At 28.5% G+C, this 22,762-nt stretch overlaps 2 protein-coding genes and 1 long non-coding RNA gene across 3 annotated transcripts in view; 1 reads left to right on the top strand and 2 right to left on the bottom strand.

The window, feature by feature from the left end:
- Window positions 1-4,204, top strand: part of LOC136795647 (uncharacterized) — an 11,881-nt gene extending 7,677 nt beyond the window's left edge. The window contains exon 2 of the long non-coding RNA XR_010843280.1: window positions 4,079-4,204. This is a non-coding gene — a long non-coding RNA (uncharacterized lncRNA). The remainder of the gene's footprint in view (window positions 1-4,078) is intronic.
- On the bottom strand, window positions 3,573-21,513 carry LOC106689445 (uncharacterized). The gene is made up of 3 exons (XM_014434409.2): window positions 21,481-21,513; window positions 6,007-6,106; window positions 3,573-3,860 (listed from the first exon to the last, which is right to left on the bottom strand). The coding sequence occupies exons 2-3, from the start codon at window positions 6,099-6,101 to the stop codon at window positions 3,692-3,694; spliced, it is 264 nt and encodes an 87-aa protein (XP_014289895.1). The 5' UTR covers window positions 6,102-6,106; window positions 21,481-21,513; the 3' UTR covers window positions 3,573-3,691.
- LOC106689443 (telomerase RNA component interacting RNase) lies at window positions 19,617-21,474 on the bottom strand. The gene is made up of 2 exons (XM_067046931.1): window positions 21,281-21,474; window positions 19,617-21,195 (listed from the first exon to the last, which is right to left on the bottom strand). Exons 1-2 carry the CDS (start codon window positions 21,282-21,284, stop codon window positions 20,816-20,818), a joined length of 384 nt encoding a protein of 127 aa, XP_066903032.1. The 5' UTR covers window positions 21,285-21,474; the 3' UTR covers window positions 19,617-20,815.
- Window positions 21,514-22,762: the final 1,249 nt, after the last annotated feature.

Genomic DNA, 22,762 nt, shown 5'->3' with positions numbered 1-22,762 from the left:
AATATATACAATATTTACAGAATCGACCTGAGGATCCCTGAGCCCACTCTATCCCCCACGTGTGAGGGGTAGAGCAGAGCTCGAGAGATCCCAGCGCATCCCTGGTAATGAGCCAGTGGAGGCTGAGCAAGTGCACTAAAGCCGCAAACACTCAACTTGGGTTTACCTTCTAGAAAAAAGAAAAGGGCCAGGGAGAAAAACAGTTAGAAGAAAACTAGAGAATTCGAAACCAAAACTATTTGTCATTTCTTCCAAATGATCTACTTTCATTCCTAAGGTAAGTGCTTGAAAGCACAAAGGCGGGAAACTTAATTCAGAAAGGCAAGGTTAGGACCAGGTGGTTCTGGCATTTTAAGCCCGAACCAAACGTTCGCCACTTACCATCAAACAAAAGATGTCTCCACACGTTTGTACAAATTAGCCTGAATTTGCGGCGGACCAGTCGGGAGTCGGTTTGTGAGCACAAATCAAATTCGCTTGTATGTTTTAAGTTTACATTGTTTTAGAAATGCCAACAGATAAATATTTGTTTTACCCGTGTTTTAATTAATTAAAGAATTTCCACAGCCTCTGGATGCATAATTAACTTTTGTTTAAGATGGTATATTTTAAAATTCAATCATTTCGGTGTAAATACACTGTTTCAAATATTATTCATTAACTTAAGCAGTTTATTTTTTTATTTAACGTACTATAAATGTATATTTATGAAGACACTATATGTCTAGGTAATTAAATAAAAAAGTTTCTAATAAACTTTTTGAATGAAGGTTGAATTTACATGTTATGTAGTAGTATTTATATGAATTTTTATCATCTACAGCCTACATTGCTGATAATTACGTTTCCTTTCATTTTATCTATCTTTATTTTCTTCCTTTTTAAATAAAAATAAAGTAAATATAATGTAATAGCTGAAAAAATTCAAAAGAACAAAACAAGTGAGTGTATAGGTCTGTTGCTTACAGTACAATAATTATTATAGCCAGAATAAAAAAATCCAAATTCATTAAGTGGATTCCACCAGGAAATATGAGCTAACAATTTCAGATAGGGTTCATACTAAAATAATTTCCGAGTGCCAAGAAATCAAACTCAGCCATGACAGCTTTAATAAAAAAAGATGAGATATTCTTTATAGTCATAGATTATAGTTCTTCACTCTGTCAGTGACAGTCAATAACACCTGACACCTACACCTATGTGAAGAGCTCATTGAGGTTAAGGACTTAAAATTTTAAATTCCATAGAGTAATGAGGAGTAGATAGTTAGCCATAGATTAATAAGTGGAGATGGCCGGGGAGAGGGAGGTAGAGGGTGCAAAAAAACACAAATAAAATTATTTATTCGTTCCGACTTTTCGATCTGAATGAATTTCAGGTCTGCATCAGGAAGCTTCAGCAGAGATTCTGGCTAAACTCAAGAGTTTAATCTCCTCCACTTGCATAGAATTATGTTATCAAACGAAATTAATTTACTAATTCCTACATCAGCAGTTCCCAACAACTACTGTTAATATTAAGAAGAGATAACTCTTATTACTAGAGGTACCCCAATAGTAATTTATAAGTACTATATAATAAAATTAAATAAAAACTACTTTTTTTTTAATTTGTCTGTTACAAAGGTTGCCAAAAGCATAAACCTCCCTGAATATTGCGTTATACTTAAATGTAATGCCTGAAGTCCTTTCATTCCTTGTACTGTCATTGGCACCCTGAGCAATCTGGTAATATATTAATGTTAATACACATGTAGATGACACTACTTCAGATTCTTTGATAATAGCGACAATTTCATATCAAGAGGTTTTGATGAATCTGGATAACTGATTCTGCCAATGAAATGTAAAAATAAAGGTATGGACATGAACCAATATTATCTTTCTTCTTTGCAAAGCAACATCCCCCAATGTAGATTGCAAATAACTCAAAATCATGAATACGAACACATTTAATAAATTCCGTACAGAATAATTTAATTTTTTTTTAGTGAATATATAAACTTAGTTTTCAAAATATTTTTGCCTGTCAATGCAGTAAATACTATTGGTAAAATTCTGTGTTTGAAATAGTACAATGACTCTCACTATTACTTGGCCTGTTAATAAATAAGCCAATGGATTCTGTTCCTTTAGTTACTTTTATGGATGCTTTAAATTTTAAAGAAACTTTTGGGAAATGTTTTTGGGTATGAAAGCATTTGTTAAGTTATTGAGGTTTGAATTAATAATAAAATCTTAATCCAGAGAGAATAAAATTTATGTCTTGAATTGAAACTCAAAAACTTCCATCTTTCTTATAAGGAATATCATCAATATTATTTATAATTTTAGTTGCATTAACTATTATTCTTGCTTTACTACGGTCATCAAGTTGTTTTATTTATTATAAGTGTTAAAAACATAATACTATGAAAACTTTGTACTATGGTTAGTGATATCTAGCAGAAAACCATCTTTTATTAGTGATTTTTTGTGAATTTTCTAAAAAAAATTGTATCTAATGGTTTAGATAGAATATTTTAACATGCTTGGCTTGACTAACACCCATTTAAGATTTAAAGCAAGTAACTCAAATTTGTACAATATGATTCTTAAAATACCTGTTAAGCCATCTATTAGCTGACTCGATATCCTTAAAATATTATATCTTGAACATATTTATATACCTTGATAACACTTACCTGGATCTCCTCTCAACTTAAAAAAACAGGTACTTATCTACAATGTCATAATTCCAGTAGCTTAGACTTCCAGTCAGAGCATTAGGGTTCAATTGGCTCATACAAAATAAACAAACTTTATAGTCAGAATATCTAAGGAAATCAATGTACTTTTCTTATTTTAAATCATATCTGGCCATTATTGAAACAAAAAATTTAATTCAATATCAAAGACTAGTTATACATCATGCCCAATAATATCTATCACTAGGTCTGGAATCTTTATTTATTTATAAATGGCTAATATTTAAATATAGCTCAGTTGCATTCTTTTATTTTAAATAATCAATAATTTGTTCATTTTTACTCAGCGTAAATTCAGCAATTTTTCACATTCAGCACAACTTTTGTATCACATTTTCTGGAAGGGGATAACAACAATAGAGAGGTTAAGTAGAGGTAGCACCCAAGGGTGTACCCGGGATCAAAACTGGGGGGAGGCAAGCCATAGTCAATTAGGTTGAGACATTTCAGCACGGAAAAAGAGAATAAAACCAAAATTTTAATAAAGTTATATATTATTATATCACTTTAGTAGTTATAACAATTATTTGCTAGAAAAAAACAAAATTAATTTTTCCACTTTAGTGGGAGGCAGCTCCCCCCTGACACAGAATTTACGTGACATTATGGCCATCTTGAGTTATATTCTAGAACATTTCATATTTGAAAAATAAAGAATTTTGATACCTGTTTAGCAGATGTCCTTTGATAAACAACTACTTCATTAAAGAAACTAATGAACAAATTAATGAAATAATAAATCATATCTCTACACAGGTTAGTTGGTACAAAGAAAAAATTTAAAAATATATCATAGAATTATAACATAAATAAAAGACCAAGGTACGAAATGACATAAATAAAACTTTATTGAAAGCGGTTGTTTATTACAATTTTCTATATGATACAATACATGTCACCGCAAAATTGGAAAATTAACTAAGCTCCGAACTATATAGAACTTTAAACCTTTCCGGCAAATACTCCTTCTTCTACTTGAGAATCCCATTTTTCAACCCATGCATTAGGGCACAAAGACTTAAAAACCCGGTGGAAATACTGGCAGGCATCGTATTTTTCACCTTTCACTTTCTGGCACCTGTGGAAGTCCACATAGCTCTGGTAACAGTACCTATAATACAAAATATTGTAAATAAAACCTAGGTTTATAAAAAAATTACATTCATATTCGCTAATAATAACACTTATTAATTATAATGTATAATTAATCAATAATTATAAATTATAATGTATCATCCTGAATGATACCAGAAGAAATAACCCTCCTAAATTAAACCTTCCTTAAGAGAAAAATTTTAAATACTAAAATTTATTTCTTTTTATTTCCAGAAGCCTGCCTCAGAGATGGATGAAAACGAAAAATCACATTTTCTTCAAGGAAGTATTAATTGGTTCAAATTAAATACAATTCACATCAGTTACTAATAATATTTAGATGTCATCAGTTTAATCATATTTTTTGTTACAGATAGTTAAACAATGCAGTATTTAAACATTTTTTTTTTTTCAGGACAGATAAAGGATTAAAAAAATATTACCTACAACAAAGAATTAAAAGATATGAAATGAGGAAAAAATAATATCTAACCTAAATGATCAGTCTCATTAATTACGTAATGTTGTTAGGTATTTTATGTCTTTATTTCAAAAGTGCTAATAATTATAAGTTAGTGTAAGTGATGGCACAAAATATTCTTCAAACCATTTCCAATTTTAATTAAAAACAAGAATGTGAAAATTTTGATTTAAAGTTAAACAATGGGCATTTAAGATTTTGTTTCAACAAAAGATAAGGAGACAAGAATATTCCATATTTTATTTATTAATTTTGTTTTTTACTATAATTTCCAAGTGTTTAATAGAGAAAGAGAATTTTTATCAAGATCTCTTCATACAGAGCTCAGTTTGATATCAAACAAAAATTAGAGTCCTTGAAAAGTAGTAATTTTTACAATCTAGCTCTAGAACTTTTAGTCATGGTTTTGAGAATTATCAAAATTGTGATATACGTCTTATTTTTTCCCCTAATTCATTCAAATATTACTGTTAAAAAATGTGTCAGATTTAATAACGTTTTTGAAATATTTTCATGTATGACAATAACTCTAACAACCACTGCTTCTTGTTTAACAAAATCATAAGCTCCAGAACAAAAGAGTTTGATCCATTTAAGAAAACATTGATTTTATTCCAGACAAAAATTTATACCTAATCAGTAAAATTCATTTTATATTGAACAAACAGCTTCAGCTTAACAAATCATTTACAAGCAGCTCAATGACCCAAAAAATTTCAAATCTGCATTTCTTGTCAAAAATAATTCACAATGCTGGTGCAAAATGGATTAAGTCAGAAAATGGATAAATTGGTATTTTTATGATCTGGTGCTCCTCATACTCCAAATATATTCAATCATTTAAGAAGTTGGTCAGGGGATGCAGTCCGTAAAGTGAACAAAAATAAGTATAAAATTACATTGCTTGTCAATATTTCACCTCGTTGCATGGCTTCATTAGTGACACCGGATAGATGTTTAACAAGTCAAAGGTTTTTTGTGATTACACAAATTATTTATTAATGTTAGGAATTTTATTATAGGAATTTCAGGAAAAACAAACACCCCTAAAACTTCATACATATTTTATTTATGCATTGGATAGTGTTTCGAATCACATATTGTGCATTTTCAAATCTAATGCCTAGCATTATACCAATCACTCATCTAAATGCAGTTAGGGAACTGTAATTAGCAATATAGAATATTGCAATGATGAATGAATTATGATAATTTATAAATTTATGGAGGGAATTTCATTAACAATTAGAGAAGTAGTCTAATACTACGGATTGGATTAAAAAATGGATAATATGAGGTCCGAAACATAATCCAAATCATAAATAAAAAATCTATGAAGTTATAAAGGTGTTTGTTTTCCCAGACGACATTGCTACATTTAAGGAGATATGACCAAAGCAAAGTGTTATTATTTTAGAAAATTAATTTTTTCTCATCTCATATCTTCTAACTTGATTCATTAGCTCTTGAGGTAGAATTTCTGCAAACAGGACTGAAATATACATTTTAGGCTGAAATGTTTAAAAAAAAAAAGTTTTATTAATTTAAAATTAATGTTCACTTCACAAACCATATTCTCTCTTCCTCAGATCAGCTCATTATGATAAATATATGGTAAACTGTTTCAAAATGGTAATTAATTATAACTGATTAGCAAATTAATATGTTAATAAATTCTTACTTGGTCTGATTCATGTTTGGGAAGCGTGGGTCGAAGGGAGCGGTTTGAAGTGGGTTAGCCTCCTTCTGTTTTGTAGCCATTGAAGCGGTCAGCATTTCAACTAGGCAGTTAAAATGAAATTTCAGAATATTTCTAAAAAAATTGAAATTATTAATGATTAATTGATACATGTAATCAATAAAGCGCTTATTTGTCCCCAACATCAGTTTACCATTGTCAAAAGCAAGTAGTGAAGTAGGAATTCTCCTTGGCAGCCTATACATATTAATGATATTCTTCAAGTTTTACTACTAGAAAAATATCAACAGGTATAGCAGCAAATTCAAAGATAATAAATTCTCAGTATAAGGTATTATTTTTTACATAGAATTAATGAAAATATTCCTCACTAGTATAAATAGCTAAAAGAAGAAAGAAACAATATTTCTTTGAACATCAGACCAAAGTGGTCAAGTCAACTAATCAACTTTTTAAAAACGAACAGTTTATCTATTAATAGTTATTAAATATAGAAATTAATTATGTATCATATGGTGAAAACTACATTGTTTCAATACAGATTTAAAAAATCAGACTCCAACAGTAAAAGGAAGGCATTTTTCACGAGTTTAAAATTTTTATATTTCAACTTCGATATCTTTCGAACTTTCCCAAGAGTTTATTTTTATAAAGCATATTCATGTTGATTATTCTGTGTTCACTATTGCTGAACTGCTTCAATTTCTTTTAACTTTTCACTTTAATGAGCCAAAATATTTGGTGTACTGATGCTAAATGCTCAAGTTCGATACAATTTTGTTTTCATACTACATTTCTTCAATGAAAAGGATAATTGTACAATTAAAATAATCTAGTAAAAAATAATATAGCTATTACAATAAAGAACTAAGATGTCTAATCTCAGGAAGTATCAATCATTTTTAACTCAGTACTTAACATACTAGTACAGAAATTGAACAGAAATATTTTACAGGGCAGTTATCGGAATTATAATAAATTGTTTTATTATGAAGTTATCTATATAGTCACATAGTGCTTCTTTCTTTACATCTTATAGTGAGGACAGTTGTGTGGGGATAATACTGTAATGCAGTGATTTGAATATTCTGTTCCTTACAAGATGTTTTATTATTATTATTATATTATTAGTTTTATGATATATAAATAAATTATTTTCTCGAAATGGCCTCTTAGTCGACTTCTAGCATATTAAAACATTCTAAAAAGTGCTGTAGATTCAAAAAACATAAAGCTAATACTCTTGCTCGTTAGACCACTCAGCTTGTTTGTTTTTTACAGCAGAAAACTTTCTAATTATAATGTTTTCCAATATTACAGCAATAATTTTGTGCTTAACAAATTATAAAAACACAAGTAATATTTATTATATACTGTTAATTATAATACTTACTGGTTTATTCATTCTGTTTCAATAACACTTACAATACTAAATTAAACAGCTAAAGGAAAATTTCTTCATAATTTTTTTTACAGTTAGAGAAAAATGAAATACTAATATCATCTTAGTGATCATGCTTTTTACATTGCATTAAGTCAGTGTTTCTTAAACTTTTGATATCTGTGTACCTCTATTATAATTTTCTTAATTATGAGTGCCCCTAATAAATCATTCATTATTAGCACATGTAACAGTCCTTGGCCTTACCAATTGCCTTTGCCCAGTCATCCACGTTGGTCGCAGACCAGATGGATATCCCATTTTTTCTTAGATTCTTTTTTACATTATCCATCTATTTTGCCTTTGGTCTTCCCCTCTACCTGATTCCATCTGGCTTCCCATGGAAATCATATTACAAATAACAAAATAATTAAGATCAATGAGAAGCATGAAATCATCTATGCTCATCATTGTAACTTAGTTCCAGGGTTGTTAATTTTAATTTGAATATCAGTTTCAAATTAACAAGCAGCGTTTTTTTTTTTACTTAAAATGTCTACAAATACTGTGAAGGTAACTTTCATGGATAAAAAGTTGGAGACAGGATATACATCAGACCAGACCTGGTGAACTGTGTACCCCCACAGACTCTACTAGTTCCCCTAAGAGTAAGTATACCTACACTCTAAGGGAAACACTTCCTTTGGTACTATTCTTACTTTACAAAACTTACTTATCTGTTAGAATAGCCTCAAATGACCACATTATTCAGATATATTGATAACTTTACTAAATATGCCAAAATTGCATAATTTTATTTTTTGGGGAGGAGTTCTGAGAAAAGAAGGGTTATTGTACTGCTTACCAACTTATTCTAGCCAGAAGGGGAAAGCTAAGATCCATTCCAAGGTTCCCCAAAAAAATAAAAGTTAACCTGCTCAGGCTAGATTTGGATCCGGACAGCTTTTGACACAAGAATGCTAAATTTGTGCCTCAACATGTCCGGCCATCCATGGCCTCGGACATAACTTTGAAAATTAGTTCACAAAATACTCCAACCAATATACCAAAGCTCAAAAGTGAAGATAAGGTAGCAAGTAAATGATGGCTATTTACTATATTCAGTGGTTTAAACACTTTTATCGAATAAGTTCAAAACCAATCTGGTACATCAAAATTATGAATTTGTTTTTCTTATTTGATATCATTCCTAATAACTTTTAAATATTTTGTAAATAATCTTGATCAAGATAAACTCCAATCGAAATCTTAACAGAAAAAAAATGTTTTCACCAATCACAATTTGTGATTCTTACATATTATATCATTGGATTATTATATATCATTCCCATGGTAACCTTAGAAAATATTTTTTTAAATTTCTCTATTGAAAATTTAATCATTCACCCATAATGTATAATGTTTGATTTCCATGTTTCTCATATTGATGCAATTTTCTCCCTTTATTTGAATCACCTTTCTCTTAATGTATTAGTATTAGTGATGCCTTTTACTGACCATTATCCCTAAGTGTAAATTAATTGTTAGCACAGATTAATCAAGAATAAAAAAATTTCTTACTTTAATTACTATATATGGATTCAGTTAACCGTACATTAAATAAAAAAATTTTATTTAAAATATGTCAAGTACATTTAAAGTTTACAGCACCATAAGAAATCATTCCAAGCTGAGCTCCAAATTAACAAGTTTTTCTATGTTAAAATTACAAATGAATAATTATTTTACTATTTTTCTTGCTCACAACAACTGAATTTAATGAATTAATTGTAATCAAATTTACATGGCATTGTATTTAACTTATAGATATATTATAAAGACACTGAATACACAAAAGATATTTTATCAGTACATGACATTAAATTAAATCTAAAACAAATTACATATTGAAAGTTATTAACAAAATTAATTTCTAGACAAAGTTAAGGGGAAACACCTAAACAGTCAATAGAAGTTAAAATAAATTAAAGTAAAAATAAATAATTAAAATAATGTGTTACACACTTAGATTTGTTTATTGGCTAGAGATACGATTATTATGCAACTGCATATTTAGTTTCACTGCATTTTATTAATCATCCAAATATCGAATGAAGTGCACGTATAATCCATTATCCGATGGATAAATGATTAAATGAATAATTAAATACATTGATAATATGAATTTTTACTCACAAAAAAGTGATTTTATTTTAATTAAAATTAATTTCTATCTAAAAGTAAAACACTGAGAAAACAATTTCTAAAAAATAAATTTAATTTTAACCCTACAATTTAAGCACAATACTTAATTGCTGAAACATAAATATTAGACAAAAAAATAACTCTGAAACGACAGAAGATAAGTTAAGTTAAATATTATTAAAACTATTTATTAATTATACTTGTTTTGTAAACAAAAAAGTTTTGCTGTATTCTTAACTCATATTAAAGAGATCATCAAGATTTGTAAAAACAATTACATGTTAGGACTATATTATTGCAAATTTTGGCAGTTTTTTTAAAGTTAACTCCATAATTAAAGGTTTATTCAGTGCATAGAAGTCTGAACTCTGGTAATAACCATTAAATATCTATCAAACTACTGGTTTTTTTTTTATTAAACTGAATTATGAAATGCAATGTCAGGTAAGTAATTATCTAAAAAAAATGAAAATAATAGACAAAAGTTGCAGCTCAGTTTAATGAATAATATATTTTTTCCTAGATGAGTCTCAAAAACTATCATCAAACTAGCGGGTACATGTGCAGCACAGTTTTCTGTTTGATCCTGTACTCAGCTTGCACCCGACAGTTTATTATTGTTAAGACTTGTTTTGGGACAAACCTGTTATCTGTAAACCAAACTGCTCTATATATAAAACTCAGTCCAGAAAATTGGACCCATAATCCCTCACTTTTTCATTATATACACTAATTAAATTATTAAGAACAAAAAAAGAAAAAGAATATTATAATACTGTTGGATTTGAGTTATAAAAATATATTTCCATTCCTTTTCTCTAAACAAAAACCAAAATCACAGGTATGTTTTATGTTTTTTTTTGTTCTTTATTCGCTTTAAAATTTCTTCAACTTTCCTTTCTTCATTAGACATTGTAGCTTTAAGTCCCAATGCTCCTGAAACCAGTCGTTTGATAACAGTGCAGCATGCTTGAGGTCTGGTCGTATTATTGAAAAACTCATGTTCATTTTCTTTCTCCGACAATTCATTATCACTTTGTACTTCTTTCTCCGAGTATGTTTCAAATAACAAGTGGCTATTGTTACATAATTTTTCTTCTTTTGTTTCAAATTCAACATTTTCTAACTCACTGGATGTGTTCCAGGACGATCCACGTAAATGTGGTGGAATGTATAAATTGTTCTTGATCTTAAGCTTTCTGTTTTTTGTAACTCTATTAGCCATTTTTATTTATTTATTTTTCTGAAATTAAAAATAAACTGAATTTAGAATTATTCCCTTAGGAATAGGCTAATATAAACATTAATTTAAAACAAATAGCGAAGAATGTTCAATTATATAAACAGGTGTATATAAAATTATAATAATTTTTACTATAAAATAAGAAATAGTTAGTGTGCATATTTAATGAATAGATTAACACTGATATCAGAGGAATGAAATAAAATAACTTTCAAAATAAAATAGAAACAGATAATGGCTCAACGACTTAAGTCAATGTAGAAATGATATCCAAAGAAAATTACATATATACAAATATTTTCAAAAATAATACTATAAAAGTTCGAAACATTCAATATTGACTTAACCTTATAATCGATTTATTTATTATTAAAAAGTAAAAATATTCAAGTGAAGTCAATTCCATTACAAAAAAATAAAGATATTCTAAACAATGAGAATTTATCAGCACTACAACACAGGAAGATTTAAGCCACCAGTGGTAGGTACAATTATGAGACTTCTTAAGTTTTTTTTTTTAGTAACAGTGTTATCAATTTACATTTATCATACTCCCCCCTCCGCATAATAGTGTCTACAACTCACATTTATAATTATCTGGTTTAATCCTAGATGGGTAGCATGAGTAATTTTTTACATGTGGGAAACATGTATTTTTTTTTCACTTCTGCCAACCTACCTCTTGTTCCATTATATTCCCACATAGATTACAATGCTATGAGATTCTGCCGAATATGCATTACATTTGTTTCTTATCTATTCTCAAATTGGTAAATATATAAAAAGTTTTTATCAATGATTACCTTTACTGGAGTATAACTTCCAGTAATTTTAGCTCATGACCTTGGAGTGTCAACTGATATTTTTTTGTGATTAATTACATCTTTACTTTTCTTCAGGAAGAGTTTCTTAAGAAAAATGGTAATGATCAGAATTTTTCCTAAAGACAAAGTCTTAACTGAACAAATTAGAAATTATGAAATTGACCAACTTTATGGGGAAAAAAATAAATTGCTGAAGAAAATAAATTGCTCAATAGATATTTTAAAAGAGAATGGCAGCAACAATGATAAAGAACCATTTAAGAAGCACACAATCCTCTATCTTTATTATTAGATCTTATAATCGCCTCCTTTCTCTTTAAACTATTAAATATAAAGATTAAAATTGTTTCCCTAAATGTAATAATGATAATGTATATCCCTAAATGTAATAATTTTGGTCATAAGTGAGTAATGTTTGTTCAAGGTTACTTTTAATGCTAAGTAAAATAATGCTTCCCATCTAGGATAAACAGAAATGGTAAATATATATCTATATATATAGAATATTTACAAATTAGAAATCTGGTAATAGTAATAGAAAGTCTGGTAAATGTTTTAACCAGAAGTATGGTTTTTTTTTTTTTCACAGTAATTACTGTCAAATTCCCTAAATTTTCTGTGAATCTTCTTTTAAGGCAAGGGGATAGATTAAAACCATTATATTGAATGGACTACATTTGGATGGTTTCCAATTTATTCCAGAAAGGACTGTAGAAAATTGAAAGGCTCTGTTCGTCTATCATGTCATGTTGTTTATTCCAAATACCCAGCTTATATTTCCAGGCTTCTTCATTTACAAAGTGAAACCTGTATAATTGGGATCTCAACAGATCTAGCATCTTTCTATCACTTAAAAAGGTTTTTCATTTACCCAGTTTTCCAAATAGACAGGTTAAATACAATTCTTGTTTTATTTATAGAGGGTTCCAAGGCCAAATAGTACCATTTTTCATTTTTATAGGTTCATATTAATTTATAAAAAAAAAAAATGCATAATTTATGTTTAATTTTTTTTTTTAAATTGTGTAGAAAAAATCAGAAATACTGTTTTGTATTTTGAGTGCCACTAGCATTAAGGTGTTTCTGGAGGATTGAAATTTGATCAAATATGCCAAGATTATCAATATTTGACATCCAAAATGTTTTTGAAAGGTTTCTAATGCTTTTTCTACTTCACACTTTGTAAAGTATCTTCACAACACCCCTCTTCGTGCACTTTTATTTACTGGTTTATGGAACAAAACCTTAAATAGTACTGAAAAATAAAGTATGGGCAAAAGAAATTAAAAGTTTTTCAAGAAAAAGAAATTTGAAACTCATTCTTTGGCTTTCCTTTATTCTGTAAGCCCAACATCTTGGAGCGAGTAGTTTATTAACAATTTGAGTAATTTTGACCGCACCTGGACAATCTTCCTTTTAGTAATCACACACAATCAACCAACGATCTTCCAAGAAATTTAAATGTTGCTAAACAAACGTGTCCCAACCAGTTAAATCGTTTTGTTTCTTGAGCCACAAATCCCAATTTTTATATTTAAAGATAGAAAAAATCAAAGAAATCAAATCTCAATTACTAAGTGTTAAAAATCACAGTAATTAGTAGTAGAAGAGGTATCTCACATATCCAGGTCCCACTAAACTAAATAATACCACCTCACTAAGATAAACCATCACATATTAAACAAAAAAAGATTATTCACATTCTTTCTAAAGAATATAAAATGTAGAAAGTTAAAGCTGAACTTTAAAGATAATAAACAGTTATGATTAATTGATACAACTGTTCTCCATCAGTAAATTTAATAATTCAAAATTTGAAAGAAAAGCATCTCCACAAGTCATCCATGATAACTGGGATCTTAACACTTATTGTGCAGGCAACCTAGCGTATGTAACTATGTTGCATAATAGATGGATAGTATCACTTAAAAGTGGCGATTTCAAACGGGTACTAGTACTAGTACCGTTTATAAGTGGCAATCTGTGAAATGGGTACAAATACCCACTCACGCTCATAATATGTTAATAACAAACAAACAGAATAAAAATAAAAACAAACTAACGGAGTTCATAATTGGTGGAAAGGAGGAGGTATAGATTAACAAGGTTTTAGCATAAAGCAATCCATTACCATCATGAAAACAATGATCATTAGCATGAAACCAAAAACTAAAGATTGAATAATACTTAGTTGATCAGTTCACTGTATAATCAAATAACAGATTAAAAGGCTGAGGTGGAAGTCAGGAAGGATCACAAAATAGTAAAAAAAAACTATTGATAGCCTATATTTCGACCCAGATTGCCTGTCTTCATCAGGACTAAATAAAAAGAAACAATATATAAGTATAACAGGAGTAAAATAAAGCATATATAAATGACAGGATGGCATTTAAAAATAATCTAAAGATAAGCAGAGTAAATATACGGGAATATAACAAAGGGCATAAGAAAAATATAATTTAATCAGACAAAAAAAAAATTGTCCCAGTCTCGCTACTGACTTGACAGGAGTGAAACTTATGGAAATGATATAATACATTAAAATTTTATTAATAATGATAATGCCTTCCCTCTTGTAGTTCAAGGTAGGAAATATTGGTTCAAAAATAATAATAATAATTAGAATATAAACGCCATTTTTAAATTCAATGCTAGCAGGAAAATATTTTATATTGTAATAGGAGAGTATGAGGGTAGGAGCTCACACAATTGGGTCAGCACTGGCTGGAATTTTCATCACAATAATCAAAGATAAAAATAATAATTTTATCATCAATGAAAATGATCTAGGTAGGATTAGAGTAGTTATACAGGAAAAACAAAATCAATTATAATCATAGACAAAAACATCATCACAAAAATCATAGACAAAAAACAACAACCTAATCAAACAATGTTCATACAGAAAATAATACAGATAGGATCAGAGTAGATCTACAGGAAAAACAAAGGAGCTACAGAGGATAAGAAATCATAGACAAAAACAATAATCAAAGATGAGACAGACATTTAAGAAGGCCATAATGTAAATTAAAAAGAAAAAGTACAGAGATAGTCAAAACAGGTACACCAAATAGCAGAAAAACTATTTATTTTTAGCACTTTCTTTAAGTGCCACCTGGTTCTTTCTTTGGTTAACCAGGAAGCTGGTTCTTCCTACAATAAGTAACTAATATTCAAAATTTTATGCTTTGGTCAATAGTCAAACACAAATGAATATCACAAGTGACATAAGCTTATATTTAGTACAGCACTTCATGTGTCTAATTAATTTCATTCACAATAAACCAAAAGTATATTTCAAAATGAGCAGATAGATATATCAGTATAAAGAACAAAGTAAAAAAATACAACTTCATTTTGTATTAAATGTTTTATTCCATTATATACTTGATAAAAAAAAAAAAAAAAATACAATGAAACAAATAGTATAAATTAAAATTTTTAAAACAATTAAATAGAAATGAATCATGACACTTTAATTCTTAATTTATCACAGACAGCACCACTGTTATAATAACGAGTTGTATCATGTATAAAATGTAATTTTGTTTTCAAAATACAAAAAACTTCATTCCCTTATTTTTTTTTTTTTAAATAAAAATATCAGTAGAATAAAAACAGTGAAGATGTTAACTATCTCTTGAATATCACTTTTTTTTTTCAATATTTCACTTTTTTTTTTCAATGTTTTTCAATAAAATTCTTACTTAAAAGAACATTTAGGACAGTGTAATTGATTCACTCTGTGTGTACCCACCGTCTACAGTGTAGTCCATATAATTTTTTTATTGCTATCGGAATAAATCCGAAAAAGAAACCATGTTCATTATAATTATAAATTATACGTATCTCTGCTTATCTTTAATTGTGGCACATCTAATAAAAACAATAAATAATGATTTTATTATGTACTTGCCGTATTCTATAGATTTTATAGTAGATTAAGGTTATTTTTTTACTAACATTTGAGTTTTAGGTCAGTCTATAGAGGGACCACAGTAGAGAAAGAAACCCCTGTCTACAGTAAAATATATGGAATACGTACATTTTAAAATAAAATCAATTTTTTTTTTTTGTCAAATGCGACAATATCAAGCAAAGCACTGACATTACTACATTAATCTTCATACCGATTAAATATCTTTAAATAATTTGCCAACATTAACACTACCTACCCCTCATATATTCCTTAATACTTAAATTGTAAATTAAATTACACACTTCAATAAGAATTTAATAGTCCATTAGTTTTGCTGATTCTTTATCTCTAATCTAGCCAAATCACATTCTTCATACTTCGTGTAAGCTTTGGACTAAGTACATTTCACAACTTTTAAAACACACTTATGGTAACTGCCTTTCATAGTATAACTTTGTTACAATATGTTAGTTAAATAATCTTTATTCGGATAATACAACTGGAATTAGAATAACGCCATTAAATTTTGTATGCAATAAAGAGTTGTTAATCTTGGATTTTATACAAAATGGACTTGTTCTTTTCTTATGTACAGAGGAGTGTTCAATGAGTGCACAATATCATAATATTTAACAAATTGCCTATAATCTTAGAAGAATAAAAACTGTTCAAATGGCCAAAAAAAAAATTTGTCCAATGGTTCAGAAATTTGATTTTGTTTACTGAGAAGATATGCATAATTTTAATAACTGATCAGATTTTCTTCCCCTATTTTGAACCTTTTCAAGTAAAAAATTACCTCAAACTTATCTACTAAGAGATTGAACATATATGAGTCAACCAAACTCAAACTGTTTGATTTCCATAAGGAGCCGGCTGATCATCTTCCAGATTCTTAGCAATTATACACAACAATAAATTGCTCTCTAGTACACAGTCCTACCATCCTTCATCTTTACAATGTACAACAAAAAGTATTAACCCGTATAAAGAAAAGAGACATATCAGCAAGGAAATTAAACATTATCACTGAAAATCTGTTTAGTTTTTAAGGAAAAATAAGTTAAATTTAACTTGATACTTTTTTCTTTTTAATTTAAAATAAGAGGTATACAATGAAAAAAGAAATCAAGATACCATCTGTATTTTATTAGGAATGTCAGAAATCACACATTTTTAGCTGATTTTTATTTGCACGAGCAATATATTCAATTTTCAATTTAATCCAATACCAACCACCATAAGATTTAGTGTGGTTTCATAAAATCCATTATAAAATAAAAAAAAAAAAATTAAGAGATAAACAAAATAAATCTATTTACAGAAATAAGACACAAAACTTTTTTTTAACACATAAAATTATTCACTTTGAAGAAATATTAAACTAAAAACTAAATTCATGCAATTCAACAAGCTATTTCAAATTCCATAGGAGAATTATTTAATATAGTAATTATTGAATTTAATTAATATGATAATTTAATTGAGATCTTAGGTATTCACTATATCTTAAAATATTACACCTTATTTTGATAGACTATTTTTGGTTTTGTTCGTTTATTTAAAAAAATCAAAGCTTTTAATCAGAAAATTACAATAAAATAAATCATAAATAAGATCATTACTCTATCCAAACAAGCCTTCACAAATTTAATGGTCGCATAAAAAAAATTGAGAAATTCAACCAAGATAACAAATAAACTGTTTTCCAAATCATTAATGTTTATCTTTTTTTGAAAAGGAATAACATACATACATAAGCATAATTACATATCAGCAAAATAATAACATTCACTGATTACAATGATTAGAATAGAGCTATTACACTGAGAAAAACTATATAATAACACTAAACAACCCAAACGTGATGGTCCTATATCACTTTTGAAATATTAGCTTAAAACAGGAAGAGGAGACTTTAAGTTTAATCAAGCAATATTTAAAAAGCGCCTGAAATTGAAAAACAGTGTGAAACCCTCCACGGTAGCCTTACTCATCTGACTATTCAAACAGACAATTATAGAAAGTAGGTAGGTCAATGTACGACATGTCACAATCTCACATGAGGAGAACATAACACAAAAAAAAGGGAATCCTTCCCCACTACGCTAAGACCCCCAGGGAGCAGTGGTCCTATATCACTTTTGAAATATTAGCTTAAAACAGGAAGAGGAGACTTTAAGTTTAATCGAGCAATATTTAAAAAAGTGGCTGAAATTGAAAAACAGCATGAAACCCTCCACGTAGCCTTACTCATCTGACTATTCAAACAGACAATTATAGAGAGTAGGTTGGTCAATGTACGACATGTCACAATCTCACAAGAGGAGAACATAACACAAAAAAAAGGCAATCCTTCCCCGCTACGCTAAGACCCCCAGGGAGCAACGGTCCTATATCACTTTTGAAATATTAGCTTAAAACAGGAAGAGGAGACTTTAAGATAGTTTAATCGAGAAATATTTAAAAAGCGCCTAAAATTGAAAAACGGCGTGAAACCCTCCACTCCTACCCTTCATGGTAGCCTTACTATCCGACTTTTTAAACAAACAATTATAGAGAGTAGGTTGGTCGATGTACGACATGTCACAACCTCACAAAAGGAGAGACAAAAAAAGGCAATCCTTCCCCGCCGGGGAATTGAAAATGAATCCGGTTTCAATAAAAATGGCAATTTAAAAGGGATTTGAGCACGAATTTGAGAAATACACATTTCTTAATTAATTTTTAATTAGTACACAATATTATCAAAACAATGGAGGTGAATCAAATGCTGAGTTCAGGATAATCAAAAAGTTGGTCTGCTGAGTGTATACCACAGCAAAATAAAGTTAATCATGTTGAATATAAATTATATACCATGCATATCATTGAGACTATCTTATGAAATTGAAGCTTGGTTCATGCTGCTAATAAAATATGTTTATCATAAATAAATCTCCTGAGCAGAATATGATAGAATCCACAAAAGATGGAGAAGGTAATAAACCTTCTGAAGGGAAGTTTGTATAGCCAAGTAAAGTTGATAAAACGATTTGTCAAGATTGACTAGAATATGTGAATTCAAGGAACACCTGAAAATGACAGAAGAGGTTCAACATATCTAGGCCAAAAATAAAGTGGGCAGTCAGAGAGACAGTTAATCAAATAAGCTCCAACACCTACTTGTTGAGTCACAGCACAAGACATATGACATAAACTGATTTTACTGGAAATTGGACAAATATATCAATATAACATGGTAAATAATAAGTTTCCATTTCACACTAATCAATTATCTCATACCATTCTAAAATAAAAAAAATTAAACTAGACTAAAGTTAAAAACATAAACATAATCCCAAGTGTAACTGCAAACATATGAAATCCCACCCAAAGGAATTAGTAAATTAAGATGAACACTATTACACAGATTAATCAAAATAAATTAAAATGGATCAATGAACCACTAATAAATTCATGAGTGATTAATTTATTATAAATAGATTTCAAATATACTTTAATTTCTTAAATTTAAGAAAGCCACCTACACATTGTTGAACAAGCTCATGTATGTCTAATCTTTTCATAGAAAAATACAATTCAATACCTATTAGAGTGAGACTAAGGTGTTAAAATGTAAACACTCATAAAACAGATTTCACTCTTTGGTTATTTATTTTTAATAGCATAAAATTCAATTTATAAAAAAAGAGGTATGTCAATACTAAAGTCAATCTCAGTCAACAACCAACAGAAATGTAATTTCTATTTACCATAAAAATTTAACATACTCATTCATAAATCACAACCTTATGCAGATGTAAAACAGTTTAATTTCTTTCAATAAAAATAAACAAATAAGTTGCTACCTACATTTTTTTTTTTTTTTTAAAGCAGACCAAACCATACATTTCAAATAACTGTAAGAATGGATTCATTCAATTTTATCATTAAAACGTATAAATTTAATCAAGACAATATAGTATACACAGATAAAGGTAATATGTAACTTATATATTTTTAAAATTCTACCTTGTAGTTGGGAACGACTTAAGTATGCAAGTACCAGAAAATCTAAAACTTAAAAAGAAACATCAGTTCTCAACAACATATGTTTCAGAAAATGTATTATATCTGTTATCATGCTATTGTTTTGTTTTCCAATGCATAGATTTTAAATTATAATATAAGTAACATCAAGAAACAATGGAAAGTCACTTTTTTTTTTTTTATATCTGACAATATTTTACACCCTAATAAGAATGGTACAACAATGATATGAGTACAACATTCCTAAAATTTAACTAATAAAAATATTCAATATATATATTGTCAAAATATTAAGAAATAGGTACTATATAAAAGCTTATATACATATCTAGATATTAATTAAGAACTAAATATATATTTTCCATTAATAATATAATTTGTACTACAAACTAAAGATTAAACAGCAAAAATAAGAAAGAAAAAGAATATGAAAATTTACACCAAGCAGGTACTTCCAAATAAAATTTGTTATTAATAAGGCAAATTTAATTAAAATAATTTAAATACCCTGAAGTATTTTATTAGCATAAAATATCAATATAGAATTTAGTTATAATTATTTGATTGTTTATGAAAATCCAGATCCATTATTAAATGAAACATATCTTTATTTTCCATAAATATCAAAGTCGAACTATTTTTAAACCCACCAATCCTTTGATACTTTTACTCAAAAACAAAATATTAAGTAGACTATTATTAATAATATATGTACATAAGACCTTAAACATTTTATTTAACAAAACATATTAAACATAATCAATTCTTTAATTAACAATCAAAATAAAACTTAAAATAAAGAATAAATAAATAGTTCTATCACAAAAACAATCTAGAAAATTTAATCTCAGAAAATATGAGCTAAGTTAAAACTTATAATAAAATTCGAGAAATGTGACTAAACAAATTAGTGACAGGAAAATAGACTAAGGATAATGTTCATAAGCATAAAGTTAATTTAAACAATTTTCTTTTCTTCCTTTTTATATTTCCTACAAGAAAGTGATTTTAAAAAACATATAACAAAATAGATGAATACATAGAAGTTTCTACACTTCGGACTAAACCTAAAAAAATGATAATAGTTAATTCAAGAAATATTTTTAATCTAAAGCAGAAAATTGCACCAGGGAATGGGTAGCGTGTTTAGTTTTTTGCAACATCCAACAGAACACTTGATTTCACTTTACTAATGGCCGAGTCTTCTCATCCTCTTCACAAGTAGTTTCTTTATATCTTTTAACTTCTTCTAAGTATACTGACCAGGCATCTTTAGGCCCCTCACTTGTTTCTTCTACTTTCACCAATTTAGCTTTTTTCACTTTACCTGTAGGCAGAACACGACCTCCTCTTCTCTTACCAACAAATGGCGGTGGCTTGGCAATGACTGGTTTCTCCTCTGCCGTGGAGTCACCTTCCTTTTCGGGACCAGATGAAGTTGAGGGGCCAGCATCTCTAGTCTCCTGCAACTTCTTGAACATCTCTAGGAAGCTGCCATCATTCCTGAACACGTTCTGGGGCCTCTCCTCAGATCCTCCTGACCTGTACACCATCTTGAGACCTAGACACAGAAACTGCTTCCCATAAGAAATCCCGTAAGTAATAATGCTGGCTAGAATCACAAATATTCGAGATTTGCAATTTACCCATTCCCCGGAATAATTGACTGCTCAACCCATTGAAATTATGTACAACTTATAACACTACTGATAAGGGCGTCACGTAACAAACAATTTTGTGAAGGCATCGTTTGGGGAGAGTAGTAGATAAAGATATTTTTACAATATTTATCAATACCAGAAAAAATTAAAACTAAAATTAGGCTAAAAAATACATTTAAAATTACCTGTAATACCAAACCCACGGTCCTGAAATGGTCGCTATTGGAATGAAATCAAGATGAAAAGTCACGGCCTTTAAAATATATTTATTGTCTTTTGAAGACATATGATGTTAAAGAAAACAATGTACTCCACATGTGTATTTAATTGTCGTTAATCTGAACAAAAGTGATAAACACTAATAAAAAATTTAAATATTTATTATTTTTGTTATAAATAATCGTCAAGTTATTTAACCTTAATTTTTAATTTATGTGTATAAAATATAAATAATTAATAAAGGAATTTTTAAAGCTATCAGTATTTTAAAAGTTAAAATTTGCATAACCAGCAAAAGGAATGTTCTGAGATGTAAAAAGGAATATGTATAAATCCTGAACGATTTGAAAGTACAAATAGTCACAATAAGTATTGACGTCATTCGAGAGAACTTGATCTAAATTAATGTATTTTGGATCTATTAATCTATTAATGGATGGTGGTTCTACACCTTTGCCACTTGCCGCAAATCCAAAACTTGACAAATGCTTGGTAAACAAAGGAAGAAGAAACGTCGGTATCCACTCGCTTGTGACTTTTGTCGGGTGTTACATATGATTTATAGTATTTTCATTATTAAAAGAAACAAAATAAAGAAAGGCGAGAAGAAAGAAAGAAAAGATATACTATATGTATATCAGCTAAGTAGGTGGTACATGATAAAAAGTCAAAGAAATAGTACTATATAACTACATAACCAATAAAATACAACTTCCATTATAGACTTTTAATCAGATACATATTTGTTGATTGAATAACTCAAACGAAATATTTTATAAACTTATATTGGTACTGTGTTAAATAGAAAATAAACCACTAAAGTTAATTTACAAGATTTGAAACAAGTATTTACAACGAATCAATAGGATTTCAAAATATACAAGTAAAGAGTTAATTATTAAATTTGTAGGTTGGGGAAACTCTTTAACCCTCTGCATGGAACATCTACGTATTAGTTAAAAGGAACACCGGACTCTCAGACCGGGAAAGCAAATGTTTTTCTATTTAAAAGCTTTAAAATCAGTTTTAATGAAAAGGGTTGACTAAAGGAAGATTTTATGCGTCATATATTTTATTAAAGCAATTCTTTGACAAAAATATTATTGTTTTTTTGAATGAAAATTGGTAAATAGAGCTTGTATCATAATAAATTCGAATAATATAAAGTAAAATTGAGGAACGAGGAGAAGATGGTTGGGGGTGCGGTCAATGAAACACAAATAAGTTAGTCATACTTATTTGTGTTTC

Source organism: Halyomorpha halys, unplaced genomic scaffold (assembly GCF_000696795.3).
Source record: "Halyomorpha halys isolate HHAL.00 unplaced genomic scaffold, Hhal_1.1 Scaffold1363.1, whole genome shotgun sequence".
In the NCBI taxonomy this organism is placed as follows: domain Eukaryota; kingdom Metazoa; phylum Arthropoda; class Insecta; order Hemiptera; family Pentatomidae; genus Halyomorpha; species Halyomorpha halys.
This window is presented reverse-complemented; position numbering and strand designations above follow the sequence as displayed.

Bases quoted from the DNA above. Each gene is read 5' to 3' on its own strand.
- LOC106689445 (XM_014434409.2), bottom strand. From the start codon at position 6,101: ATGCTGACCGCTTCAATGGCTACAAAACAGAAGGAGGCTAACCCACTT. The intron at 3,861-6,006 runs GTAAGAATTTAT...TTTGTATTATAG, and splicing joins CCAAACATGAATCAGACCAA to GTACTGTTACCAGAGCTATG.